This window comes from Schistocerca nitens, chromosome 4, assembly GCF_023898315.1.
Source record: "Schistocerca nitens isolate TAMUIC-IGC-003100 chromosome 4, iqSchNite1.1, whole genome shotgun sequence".
Taxonomy (NCBI): Eukaryota; Metazoa; Arthropoda; class Insecta; order Orthoptera; family Acrididae; genus Schistocerca; species Schistocerca nitens.
The window spans coordinates 346,511,438-346,524,765 of NC_064617.1; the positions used below are offsets into that span (position 1 = coordinate 346,511,438).

Sequence of the window (13,328 nt, forward strand, 5' to 3'; positions counted from 1 at the left end):
AGCACTTTCCCAAATAATCAGCCTGACATGGAATCTGTAATAATTGCTTTGCGCCCACACTACATATTAATGAAGCTTTATATTTGTCTTAAAACTAACAATTTCATCACTTAGCGAACAGCTAGACTTCTATTATGGGGATTCGAAATAGCTTTGATCAACTTCAGTATTCTAAACGACCTCTTTCCGCTGCTATTTGTGGTTGTTAGTGACAGATACGTTGTTAGAGAGACTTCGGTATTAAGAGAACAATCTTTGACTTTTTATGGGTCTCATATTAGTTGAAATAACTATGGATAAAATCGTCTGTTCCGCGTAATTGCTCACTCCAGACAGGGAAAACTCATTTGGCAAAAAGTCTTAGTTGTTTTACTGATTGTGGTGATTTGCGTTTGATCTCTTGTCTATGCCTTTTACGATGATAAGAGTGCGCTCGCACAGGGAAATTTATTTAAATTATTGTGATGTGGTCACCCAGGATGTAGTCGAGGTAGCCTGCGCTTAAATGCGTCCCTGCAGCCCAGCATTTCCATCTATGTAACAAGTTACATAATGCTGTCCGAAGGTCCCATCCATCCCACGCCAGGTAATGATGAGGTACGGGTGTATACTCGTATATTATCAGCAAGGTAGATTTCGTAACGAGGTATTTCTGCATAACTTGACTGTCTCCTGCTTGTTAACATTCTGCAAATATAAGATACAAGGAGCGTTCGGAAATGATGTAGAATACTTCTTTCGCGTCCTTTTTTTTAAATGAACATGAGTCAGTCCACGTGGGATTTCTCAAATGCTCGATATAGATGTCAATGTCAATACACCGCTGCCACATTCCTGAAAACTTCATTATTTCGTCAAAGGACCATTGTTTAGGAGATACTGCACACTCACCTGCGGCCAGCTGCCTATCATTCGTCGCTGTTGCCTAAGTCCTCATATCGCAGCGCGTCCTTCATGTTATCGAATGATACATAAGTAGATAGAATATGGTGATTATGGTGGGAGTGGCAGTAATGAACGCCACTGATGTCAACTTCGCAGTCGTAGGATTGCTTGTGTGAGGCAGCGCATCGTTGTGCAAAGCCTTTTTGACCACACACTGCAGTCAAATATTTTTTGACTCTTTCCTTCCGCAAAAGCCACTCGGTCCTTCCTTGTCTATGAGAGTCGCCTTCTATCTTGTCGATAGCTTTCTCTAATTAAGAACTAACAAGCGCTGGCCTTTATTTCACTGTATACTGTGTTCAAAATTGCCGAATTAGTTCATCGTCCTACGAGAGGACGTGGCATTAGTTTGAGCGGTATTTGTAAAACAATTCACAGCTTTCCCATCAAATGTTGCAGGTATTCTCCCTCTCGCCTTACGCAATAACACTATGAGCGATGGAAAAGCACTCGCAAAAGACAGGTCATCGCCAATGAAAAGCAGTTAAACTCTATATTTGTCTGCGCAGCACAACACTACACTCCGTTCAGGTATATACCTGTCCAAAACACACACACACACACACACACACACACACACACACACACACACACTTCACATTCACATCACCTTCATACTTGGCTGAGAAACGAGCTCAACAAGGGACGAAAGGAAAATAGTCTCTATACCCTGGCTCCGACAAAGACTCTTGGGAGGCCCCGTTGTTTAAAAGGCGAATGCTGCGTCTGATAAGTCACCTCCCAAATATTCCCAGCTGGGATTTTCTCAGCCCCACTGTCACCTCGCCCGGTATTTGACTGAACAGTCCGGATTCTTCATCGGGTCATTACTCGAACAGCCCGCTTTTGACACAGGCAGCTCAGCTGTCAAAATTCCGGTATTTTCCATATTTCTGTTAACTCGACGTACAGTGTTAATGGTTCCATTAGCGTGTGGGTTTTTAGATCACAGCGAACAAATACATGGATATTTTCCAGTCACTTAGTGACAGCAGTACGTATCAGCAATTGTGATTTGTGTGATGAGCTGTTTCCCCTTCAGGGCTACTGTTTTCGGCAGCGAAGGTTGCACCCTCTGAGCGGACTGCACCCAATCACCAGTTTCGTCATTTCGAATGCAGTTCAAGGTAGCGATGTGGAAAAAAAAAACGACTGGACTTATTTCTTTCAATATTTCTGTTCTCCAAAATACCAGGCCTTCTCATATGGCTAATTTACCATTACACTGCAATTCGCGTACTTTCGTTATTTATGTTTCCCGTGATTCCCCAAAATCAAGTCCGATGTCAGAATGGTTCAGTAAATCAGACGACCACACATTCCCTATAATATTGTTGTTCAACTAAGCTAGTGATGTCTCTAGATTTCAATGACATTGAGATGATGTAAAAATCCCCAGTAATAGTTAATAGGTAAAAGAGAATTACTCTTAACGTAGATTTCAGACGAAACAAGTTTTTCGAAAAGTGTCAGCCCATAAACAGGCGAATGTTTTGCTGTATACGTATTGCTTGTAACTTTTTTGATTTACAGAAGTATCGAAATAAAAAAAAATACGCTACCTGCACATCACGAGACGTGTGTGGCCGTAGACTGAGGGGGCGCACTGTCACTTCTGCCGTTTCTTTCAGCTGTTGGAGTGAAATACTGCATCCTCTTATGATCTGTTGATGGTGGGTGATGATCGAAACCGCTAATTTCTTATGGAAAGTGTGTGTGTGTGTGTGTGTGTGTGTGTGTGTGTGTGTGTTTGGGTCGGAAAATATTTTCTAAACTTTTATCTTGGCAAGTAATTGATGAGAAGCTGATAAAGGAATAAACATACTGGAAAGCAGTAACTACTATTCCCAGTTCTTGAACAGACTTTTGCTGGACATTCGTGAATTCAGCTCACAAATAATTCGTATTACGGACGTTTAGACCGACAGTGTATTTTAAAATATGATCGTGTATGACATTACGAAATGAAAGTTAGCAAGGTATGCCATTTATTTTTGTAACGCCCATGTCCGGTAACGTTTGCGTTTGAAATAAATATTTGTTTGTGCACACCAACAGTTTTGTGCTATGCTGCTCCAAAGTCGTACTCCCAACAATTTAACACTGTGAATCACTTCTGTCTACTCGTTACCATGTTTAGACTTAATGCTCAGTGGAAATCTCCTAAAACTTCTGAAGTTAATGTAGTATGCCTTTTCGAAGTTCATTGACAAAGAACAGGGTAGGAGCCATGGAGATTTCATTAAACTCTTTCTAAAATTATGCATGTACGAGGTTTGTCCGGAAAATACGTATAAAAGTTGAATAATAACTTTATTTTACAATTATGGTATATATTACAATATGGTCTGCTTCAAAGTACTCGCCCTGAGACGCGATACACTTCTGCCAACGCCGTTTCCACTGTTCATAACACTGCTGAAAGTCTTCAGTTCTGATGTTTGCTGAAAGTCTTTAGTTGTGATGTTGTTCAGTTACCGTGTCGTTTCCGCCTTGATGGCTTCCACATCTCCCAAGTTCCGCCCCCGAAGCACCATTTTGCATTTCGGGAACACGGGGCTAAATCGGGTGAATAAGGCGGGTGGTCTGTCACGGTGATTGATCTTCGGGCCAAAAACTCGCGCACAACGAGCGACGTCGTGATGAAGGCTCCACCTGCCCCCTTTTGCCAACTCTGGTCGAACTCTGGCCACACGAGCTCTCAGACGTGTTAGAACTTCAACGTAAAAATTTCCGTTCACTCTCTGGCCGGGAGGGACAAATTCCTTGTGAACAATGCCCCTAGAATCAAAGAAAACAATCAACATTGTCTTCACATTGGACCTTGATTTTCGCGACTTTTTTGTTCCCGGTTCTCCTGCTAGTTTCCATTCCTTGCTTTGAGATTTGAGCTCCACATCGAATTCGTAAAACCAGGACTCGTCTCCAGTGATGATTCGGTTGAGGAAGTTCCCTCGTTCCTCTGCTTCCAACCAATCCTCACAGCACTCAACCCTCTTTGCTTTCTGTTCTGGCGTCAAGAGCTTCGGTACGATTTTCGCACGCAATTTCATCATTTCAAGTTTTTGTGTCAGGATTTCGTGGAAGATTGTTTTGGGGATTGACAGCTCGTCAGCAATCATTCTGACTGTCAATCTACGGTCTTTAAGAACACAAGCCCGAATTCGTTCAACATTTGCATTGGAACTCGATGTCGAAGGGCGTCCTGGGCGAGGGTCATCGTTCACTTCTTCCCGACCATCCGGGAACCTTTTTAACCACTTGTTCACGGTTGGTTCCTTCAGAGAATTGTCTCCGTAAACCTGTTTCAAACACTCAAAAATCTCACGGCCATTCTTGTCTAGCTTTGCAAGAAACTTGATGTTGACGCGCTGTTCCTCAATCAGAGAGAGCTCCGTGACGACGGCAGGTGAAAAAAGGGTAACTCTCAACAAGCTGCCGCACACTCCCACCTTCACGCAGAGTGCTCTGACTCGAACTGAGCGTTGATGGGATTGATTACAGCAGTAGTCCCACCTGGCGGCGACTGCAACTTGTAACATAAAGACATTATTCAACTTTTATACGTATTTTCCGGACAAACCTCGTATTGAAACTTCCTGACAGATTAAAACTGTGTGCCGGACCGAGACTCGAACTCAGGACCTTTGCCTTTCGCGGGTAAGTGCTCTACCAACTGAGCTACCCAAGCACGACTCACGCCCCCTCCTCACAGCTTTACTTCTGCCAGTACCTCGTCTCCTACCTTCCAAACTTTCTTTCAGGAGTGCTGGTTCTGCAAGGTTCGCAGGAGAGCTTCTGTAAAGTTTGGAAGGTAGGAGACGAGGTACTGGCAGAAGTAAAGCTGTGAGGAGGGGACGTGAGTCGTGCTTGGGTAGCTCAGTTGGTAGAGCACTTGCCCGCGAAAGGCAAGCTCCCGAGTTCGAGTCTCGGTCCGGCACACTTTTAATCTGCCAGAAAGTTTCATATCAGTGCACACTCCGCTGTAGAGTGAAAATTTCATTCTAGAAACCTCGTATTGCTGTTAATCGCATTGTTTGTATCGTCTGCAAACAAACTAAACGTGTCGTCTGGAAATGTTACTGACGGGGGTCATTAATATACACGAGAACGAGTAAGGAGAGAAGACTAATCCTCGGGGAACACCACATGTAATTCCAATTCGTCATACGCCGTGTTCATTAGACGTGATGACTTCGGCCAGATGTGTGAGAGCGTGCCGGCGTGCCCGCAGGCTCGTCGCACACGCCGCCGTCGGTGATCGTGGCGAAGATCCGCGAGAAGCTGCGCAGCTCGCACTCGCTGTGCGCGTCGCTGTCGCAGTCTGAGGAGGGCGCCAGCAGCGTGCCCGGCGCGCTGTCGCTGTCCGTGCCCGCCTCCGCCTGCGCTTCCGCCTACGACGGGGGAGCCCCCCGGCGGCGCTTCTCGCGCGCGGCGCGGCGCGTGCTGCGCGACCTGCCCCAGGACTCGCACCTCAGCGTGCTCACGCCCGACAACCGCCGATTCCTCGACAACCAGGGCCGCAACAAGTCGCCCGACGTGCCTCGCAAGCGCATCGTCTTCGGCGAGCGCTCCTTCACTTTCGCCGGCGACGGCGACCTCGTGGAGGTGCAGCCGCCGCCGTCGCCGCCGCTGTCGCAGCAGTCTCCGCCGCAGCCGCCGCCGCTCGCAGACATGGCCGGCCGCGCCAGGCCGCGACCGCTACTCCACAAAGACTCCGTACGTATCGCCTGTCTGCAATTCGACAACACACCGTTATCCGATTTCTACGAACTGGAGCCTACTAGATGGGAGCCATTCGGAAGGTCGGGAAAAAATTTGTTAATAATACGCCGTTTTCGGTCATAATATTTCACTCTCCCGGTGCAGCAGACACATTTCGGAAGCTACAACTAGATTAGATTAGATTAGATTAGTACTTTTTCCATAGATCATGAATACGACACTTCGTAATTATGTGGAACGTGTCAGGTTAATAAAACGTGCCTATACAAGATATTACATTAGACAAAATTTAGTTCAGACAAGAAGAGAATAGAAGCTTTCGAAATGTGGTGCTGAATGCTGAACATTAGATGAGTAGATCACATAACTAATGAGGAAGTACTGAATAGAATTTGGGAGAAGAGGAGCTTGTGGTGCAACTTGACTAGAAGAAGGGATAGGTTGGTGGGACATGTTCTGAGACATCGAGGGATCACCAATTTAGTATTGAAGGGCAGCGTGGAGGGTAAAAATCGTAGAGGGAGACAAAGAGATGAATACACTAAGCAGATTCAGAAGGATGTAGGCTGTAGTAGTTACTGGGAGATGAAGAAGCTTGCACAGGATAGAGTAGCATGGAGAGCTGCATGAAACCAGTCTCAGGAATGAAGACCACAACAACAACAACTCTATTTATTTATTTATTTTGGAGGTTGGGAAATTACCCACTTACTATATCCAAAAATTCATCTAATGAGCAGAAGGAGTTGCCATTGAGGAATTCTTTTAATTTCCTTTTAAATGCTATATGGCTATCTGTCAGACTTTTGATGCTACTAGGTAAGTGACCAAAGACTTTTGTGGCAGCATAATTTACCCCCTTCTGACCCAAAGTTAGATTTAACCTTGAGCAGTGAAGATCATCCATCCACACATACAGACACAAGCAGACATATTTAAATATGTCTGCTTGTGTCTGTATGTGTGGATGGATATGTGTGTGTGTGCGCGAGTGTATACCTGTCCTTTTTTCCCCCTAAGGTAAGTCTTTCCGCTCCCGGGATTGGAATGACTCCTTACCCTCTCCCTTAAAACCCACATCCTTTCGTCTTTCCCTCTCCTTCCCTCTTTCCTGATGAGGCAACAGTTTGTTGCGAAAGCTTGAATTTTGTGTGTATATTTGTGTTTGTTTGTGTGTCTATCGACCTGCCAGCGCTTTTGTTTGGTAAGTCTCATCCATATTGTGAGGCTACAGTGAAGATTTCTAGCTCTTTAAATGAGTGTCTGCAGGATGATCTTGGATGAGCTCCAGCAATTATTCAAATTACACACTTTTGTGCAATGAACACACTCTTACTCAATGATGAGTTACCCCAAGAATATGTTGCCATACGAAAGCAGAGAATGAAAATAGGCGTGGTAAGCTAACTTACTCAGATGTATATCCCCAAAATAGCATAAGTAGCTGAACGCAAACGTTTCAGCAGATCTTCAGTGTGTTTTTTCCAGTTCAACCCCTCATCAATGCATACACCTAGAAATTTTGAATATTCTACCTTAGCTACCGATTTTTGATCAAAGTCTATATATATTAATGGGGTCATTCCATTAACTGTGTGGAACTGTATATACTCTGTTTTGTCAAAGTTTGATGAGAGCCCATTTGCAGAGAACCACTTAATGATTTTCTGAAAAACATCGTTTACAATTTCACCAGTTAATTCTTGTCTGTCGGGTGTGATAGCTATACTTGTATCATCGGCAAAAAGTACCAGCTTTGCATCTTTGTGAATATAGAATGGTAAGTCATTAATATATATTAAGAACAGCAGAGGACGCAAGACCGAACCTTGCAGCACCCCGTTCTTGATTGTTCCCCAGTCTGAGAAATCACCAGTTTTTTGCATATTATGTGAACTGTTTATTACAACTTTCTGCACTCTTCCGAAATTAGGAAGATAATAAACTCTCTCAAGAATAAAAGCTCAATTCCCAAGGACAATATTGACGTCCTTTGGTATCATCTAGCAGTAAATGAACTATTTAATCTCGGATTAAATAAATAAACTATTATTAATGATTACCTTCATTTGGCCACAAAATGTTTTGCCTTCTGGATCGGTGAAAAAATTCAGCATTTGTCCTTACACAGCAAATAATGTAACATACTTATTATTTAACATATAAGTGCAAGTACGGAAGTTTTTCACTGGTGCTGAAGACACAAAGTTTGTGTCAACAGGTATGTAATCATTAATTGTACTGGGTTTCTTCGTTTCTCGTGCGAGTTATTTTTTGCACAAAACTTCCGACTATTCATTTACTGCTAGCTGATAGAAATGGGTTAAGCTCCGAGAAACATCAGTGTAATCCTGGAGACTCTGGCTATAGCTCCAAAACTTGTACTATTAAAGCTGGACGACAAAATGTCGTGATCGAAGACGGCATATTATTAACCGAAATATTCCTAACCTATGTCATGAATAGCTCCTGACAAAATGCCTCTTAATAACATTAGCCTGTGAATAGGTTTAGGTGATTACAGTTCCATTTTCGAAAAAAAAGAAAAGAAAAAAGTCAGTGGTCCGACTGAGGCTCCAGTTCGAACAGGTCAAATATTTTGAACACTTGAAAATTAATTTACTTCCATCCATACTTAAAAGTAATAATCTCAGAGAAACCAAACAATTAGTGATATCGATCCACAGCAAGAAAGCCACTGAGGCAAGGACGAAATGCATAAGGCATACATTCAAACATTGTAGTGAACTTCTGTGTATGGCTATTATTCACAAATCTTGCAATATTTGTCATTATTTAACACGGCAAGAAAGCTGTAATGAACATTTATATATTATTTTAAGAAAAGTAGCCAGCATAGGTGCCTGCAAGCGATGAAAACATTTCTCACAAAATATACTATCCTTTTTTTAAGAGAATGTGGAGATGAAAAGAGGAAAGAGGTTTCACATTTTTTGCACGAGTCCTCTCTCTCTCTCTCTCTCCCTCTCTCTCTCTCTCTCTCTCTCTCTCTCTCTCTCTCTGGCTTCCTTGTTTCCTCCCTGCCTGTTGTGGTTAGCTTTCAGTGTTTCAGTTTTACATACAGGAGCAGAAAAGCACATAAATATTTTCCACCCGGTACACTGAATGAAATTCATTTTCTTATGCCCACATAACTTCCTCACTATGTGGAATGGAAATCATGCTTGGCTTACATTTATGAAGGGCAATCAAAAAGTTTCAGTTTGATGTTGTTGCTGCACTGTATATGCAACGTAGCACAACTGTAACAAGGGTGTATAAGCACTGACATAAAGGCAAGGAATTAGGGTGGCTTTTGTGTCTGTCTGATGTGTTTGTGGTAAATGCAAAAATGTGAACTATGGTGACATTATTACCAAATGAATCCAAACAGGACCAATGTGCTGTTACTCTTTTCTTGGTCATCAAAAGAGATGTCCGGTAGACATCCATCGGAGAATAAGAGTGTATACGAAGCACCGTGTCTGTCGAGAACCACTTTTGCGCCACATTCCAAGCTGGTCACAGTTTGACACAAAATGCCGGTCACTCTGGAGTGCCAGCCTCAACTGGAAGACTCAGGTGGGAGACACTTGTGGCACCCACCCCATAGTCCTGATCTATCCCCATACAAATATCATGCCTTGTGGCCCCTTAAATAGGTCCTAGACTTCTCCACACAGCAGAAATTGGTGTTTTATCAGCCGAGTATCTTCAAACTGCTAAGTCAGTGGGACGGTTGCCTCAGTGCTCATGGCAATTTTGCCTGATTGGCACACCAATTCTTCACTGCACGGTCTTCAAATGGAAACTTTTTGATTGCTTCTTATAACATGTGTACAATAACATGTTAATGTAGAGGCTGGCAACTGATTACATTTAAGGCAGTGCATCTTCATGTGGAAAATATTGAAGTATGACTCATTTCGACACACAAAGACAAAAGGTGTGCACATGCTTGTGTGTGCGCGCGCGCGCGCGCGCGCGCACACACACACACACACACACACACACACACACACACACACACACACACACACACTCTCTCTAAATTTTCAATTTCTTAGAAACTATTCTGATGTATGCCTGATATGTAAAAGTGAAAATCCCTCGTGTCATGTTTTGATGATTTCATTTGAATTGAAATGGATCTTGCATTATGATCTTTGACTATAATTGTTCATGGAAACTAAGTTTTACCCTTTCACAGAACTACTTTGGAGTGGGCCCCAAATGGTATCCCCAAAACTCATTGAAATTGCTGGGCTGCAGAGTATGGCTTCTCCATGTAAATTCTATGTTTGTGAGGGGGGGGGGAAGAGGGGAGGGAGATGGTATACAGTATGACACTCTTCCATGCCCATCCAACACTCTTTTATTTCTTTTACAATCCTGTGTCTGTATTGTTCTGTACTGCACAGTTGTAACGATGATTTATAAGTACGTGTTTACCACAGACACGTAAAAAAGGGGGGGGGGGCAGTATTTAGTTACATCAGTGTCTGGAATTTCCTGACAGAGATTCTGCTGGTCATTAAACTATTAGATGCTTATTTGGTAGTGACAATGCTGTATATTTGTGGAAATACCTGTCCTGATTGCCATTTTTAAGTTACTATATATTTGTCATAAAACAGCCAACTCCCTGTGTTTTATATTTCTGACACCTGATTGGTAGGTAGTCAGAGGGCACACAGGATAAGGTTAAGGTTGTGAATGGGGCCGTAAACAGTTACTGTGAGTTGCACAATCAAACACACAACTTTATTTTTCTAATAACCTCTTATTCACACATTGGCTTAAAAGATCACAATTAAACAATACAGCTGAAGGCCTAGTTAAGGAAACCTTGAGATGCTTTCTGAGCTGAGGGACCAAAACCACACAACAAACACAAGAACAGCTGAAGGCCTGGCTTAGAAATCTAAAAAAATTAAAAATAGACGGTAAATTTTTTTAAAAAAATAAGCAATGAAAACAATTAACAGCTGAAGGCCTACACTAAACATCTGAAGGACAGCTATAATTAAGGCACATTAATAAACAATTTTTTCTAAGCAAGAAAATTTCATTTTAAACTTACAACAGAACGGCTGAAGCTTGATTAACTTATTGCATGGCTGAAGGCCACATACAAATTTGAAACAATGGCTGAAGGCCTGAACAACAAGTCAGATAAATAATTTAGAATAAACCCCTTGCTCCTTATAAGAAAATTTCCTATAGAGAATACACGCGGCTGAAGGCCTTATTAAGGGGTTCACAAAAATCCACGGCTGAAGGCCACACACAACACATGGAACAACTGCTTAGGGCCTGGATTACAAACAATTTCATATACAATTTCTAAGAATAACAAATTGTTTTCTAAAACAATCAATGCTCAAAATTTTAATTTAACACAGCTGAAGGCCTTTATGTAAAATTAAAAAAAACTGATTTAATACACGACCTATACTTCAGTATTGCTCATCAGTGTGGGATCCGTACCAGATCGGGTTGACAGAGGAGATAGAGAAGATCCAAAGAAGAGCGGCGCATTTTGTCACAGGGTTATTTGGTAAGCATGATAGCGTTACGGAGATGTTTAGCAAACTCAAGTGGCAGACTCTGCAAGAGAGGCACTCTGCATCATGGTGTAGCTTGCTGTCCAGGTTTTGAGAGGGTGCGTTTCTGGATGTGGTATCGAATATATTGCTTCCCCCTACTTAACCTCCCGAGGAGATCACAAATGTAAAATTAGAGAGATTCGAGCGCCTACGGAGGCTTTCCGGCAGCCGTTCTTCCCGCAAACCATACGAAACTGGAACAGGAAAGGGAGGTAATGACAGTGGCACATAAAGTGCCCTCTGCCACACACCGTTGGGTGGCTTGCTGAGTATAAATGTAGATGTAGATGTAGAACACCACCAGCGGACATGGCCTGGCCTCGCACCGCGGAGACTTCCTTGCTGCTCCGTCCCAACTGACACTCTGCATCCAACATGCAGACAGCATTACAATAATTGGTCAGTCAAAACAACAAGCTACACACAGTTCCACAGAAACACTTCCACAAACAACTCAAACAATACTAAAACCAGTCACTGGGCAACAACCAGGACGAATCACAAGTCCACACACACAGAGAACCCAGAAGCAATCGGCGATCAAACACACGTTGTCCGGTGAGATGACCAACAGAGGTCATTCCCACTCAAGGCATGTGTATCGGCGACAGTCGGGTGAGCCATGGCTTTCCAGACCTCATTGCTGCTCCATCCCGACTGCCTTCAGATGCACGATGACCCGGAGACACTGGCTTGGACCCAACCATGCAGAGGGAACACTTGCCAATTGGCCATCTGACATCTGTGTACAAGGAAGGAACCGACCCAAGTCCCGCAAGATGATCAATTGAAGGGGCCCAGAAGCAATTGGAAAACCAAATACACGTCACCTGGTGAGACGACCGACCAAATGACAACCAACAGTCATCACCACTCCAGTCTCCTTCCGTTGGACTGTGCATGCGTATGTCCCTAGTGGTTGGGCGAGTAATGGCTGTCCAGGCCTCATTGGAGCTCCATCCTGACTGAACTCGCCACACACCATGACCTGGAAATGCTAGTGGTCGCTCCAAAGATAGTACAACAGTGCTCTTATCGATAGTGCTGCTGCTGCCACTCATGGGCAGGCAGGCAGGCCAGTAACTTAGTGATGCCAGTAAATCGAGTAAGAAATGGGATGGCAGTACCGCAAAGACAAGATGTCAAGCAGTAAATGGCATGAACACGAGCTGTGCATGACTCAATTTCTAATAGTTTCGCTGCTATTTCTTATTTTCCTGATGATTACTACTACTACTACTACTACTACTACTACTGTTGTTGTTTGGAAATAAGTGTTGTTGTTTTAGTTGCTGCTGCTGCTGTTGCCTTCAGTCCTATGACTTGTTCAATGTATCTCTCCACAATAATCTATCCTGCACAGGTGTCCCCCATCTCTGAGTAATTAATGCAACCTATAACTATTTGAACCTACTTACCATATTTATTCCATTTGCCTCCCTCTACAATTTTTACCTCCCACACTTCCTCCAATACCACATTGACAATCCCTTCATGCCTCAGAATGTGTCCTATGACCTGATCCCTTCTTTTAATTAAATTGTGCTATAACTTTCCTTTCTCCCCAGTTCAGTTCTGTGCTTTCTGTTTTGTTAAGCCCATTAGGATTGCATGAAGTACTTAGAGATGGGCAATTTGTTTCACTTTCGTATTGTGGGGTTGCTTTCTCTCTTCAGACAATGGTGTTTCAGTCTTTTTCTAAGTTTTTTCCCCCCCTCTTGGTCAACTTGCCATTTGTGAAGTTTAGACTTCAATTCCTTCCAGTCATTCACATACCTGTCCATTGCAAAATGGTTTTGAAGAAAATATTTCTTGGATATGCAATGAGTATCACAGGATGACAGGAAAGTTTCAGGTTATTTATAGTGTTGAAATGTTTCCCCACCAGAGGCGGTCTACATCCCTCAGTGGTAATGAAATGTCTTATCAGATATCACCATGGAGAAGGCTGTTATCATTCAGTAGTATTGCATGTTATTTATTACATACCTAAGTTTGTGATCTTAATGTTCAGAGTATTGGGCTTTAATTATGGGTTCATACAGAGAA

The 13,328-nt window shown here is 43.0% G+C and overlaps 1 protein-coding gene across 1 annotated transcript in view; it reads left to right on the forward strand.

Annotated features, from left to right (window-relative positions):
- LOC126252303 (uncharacterized) overlaps nucleotides 1–13,328 on the forward strand; it is a 259,042-nt gene that overhangs the window by 185,923 nt on the left and 59,791 nt on the right. The window contains exon 6 of the mRNA XM_049953185.1: nucleotides 5,180–5,664. Within this exon, the coding sequence (XP_049809142.1) occupies nucleotides 5,180–5,664 (485 nt within the window). The remainder of the gene's footprint in view (nucleotides 1–5,179; nucleotides 5,665–13,328) is intronic.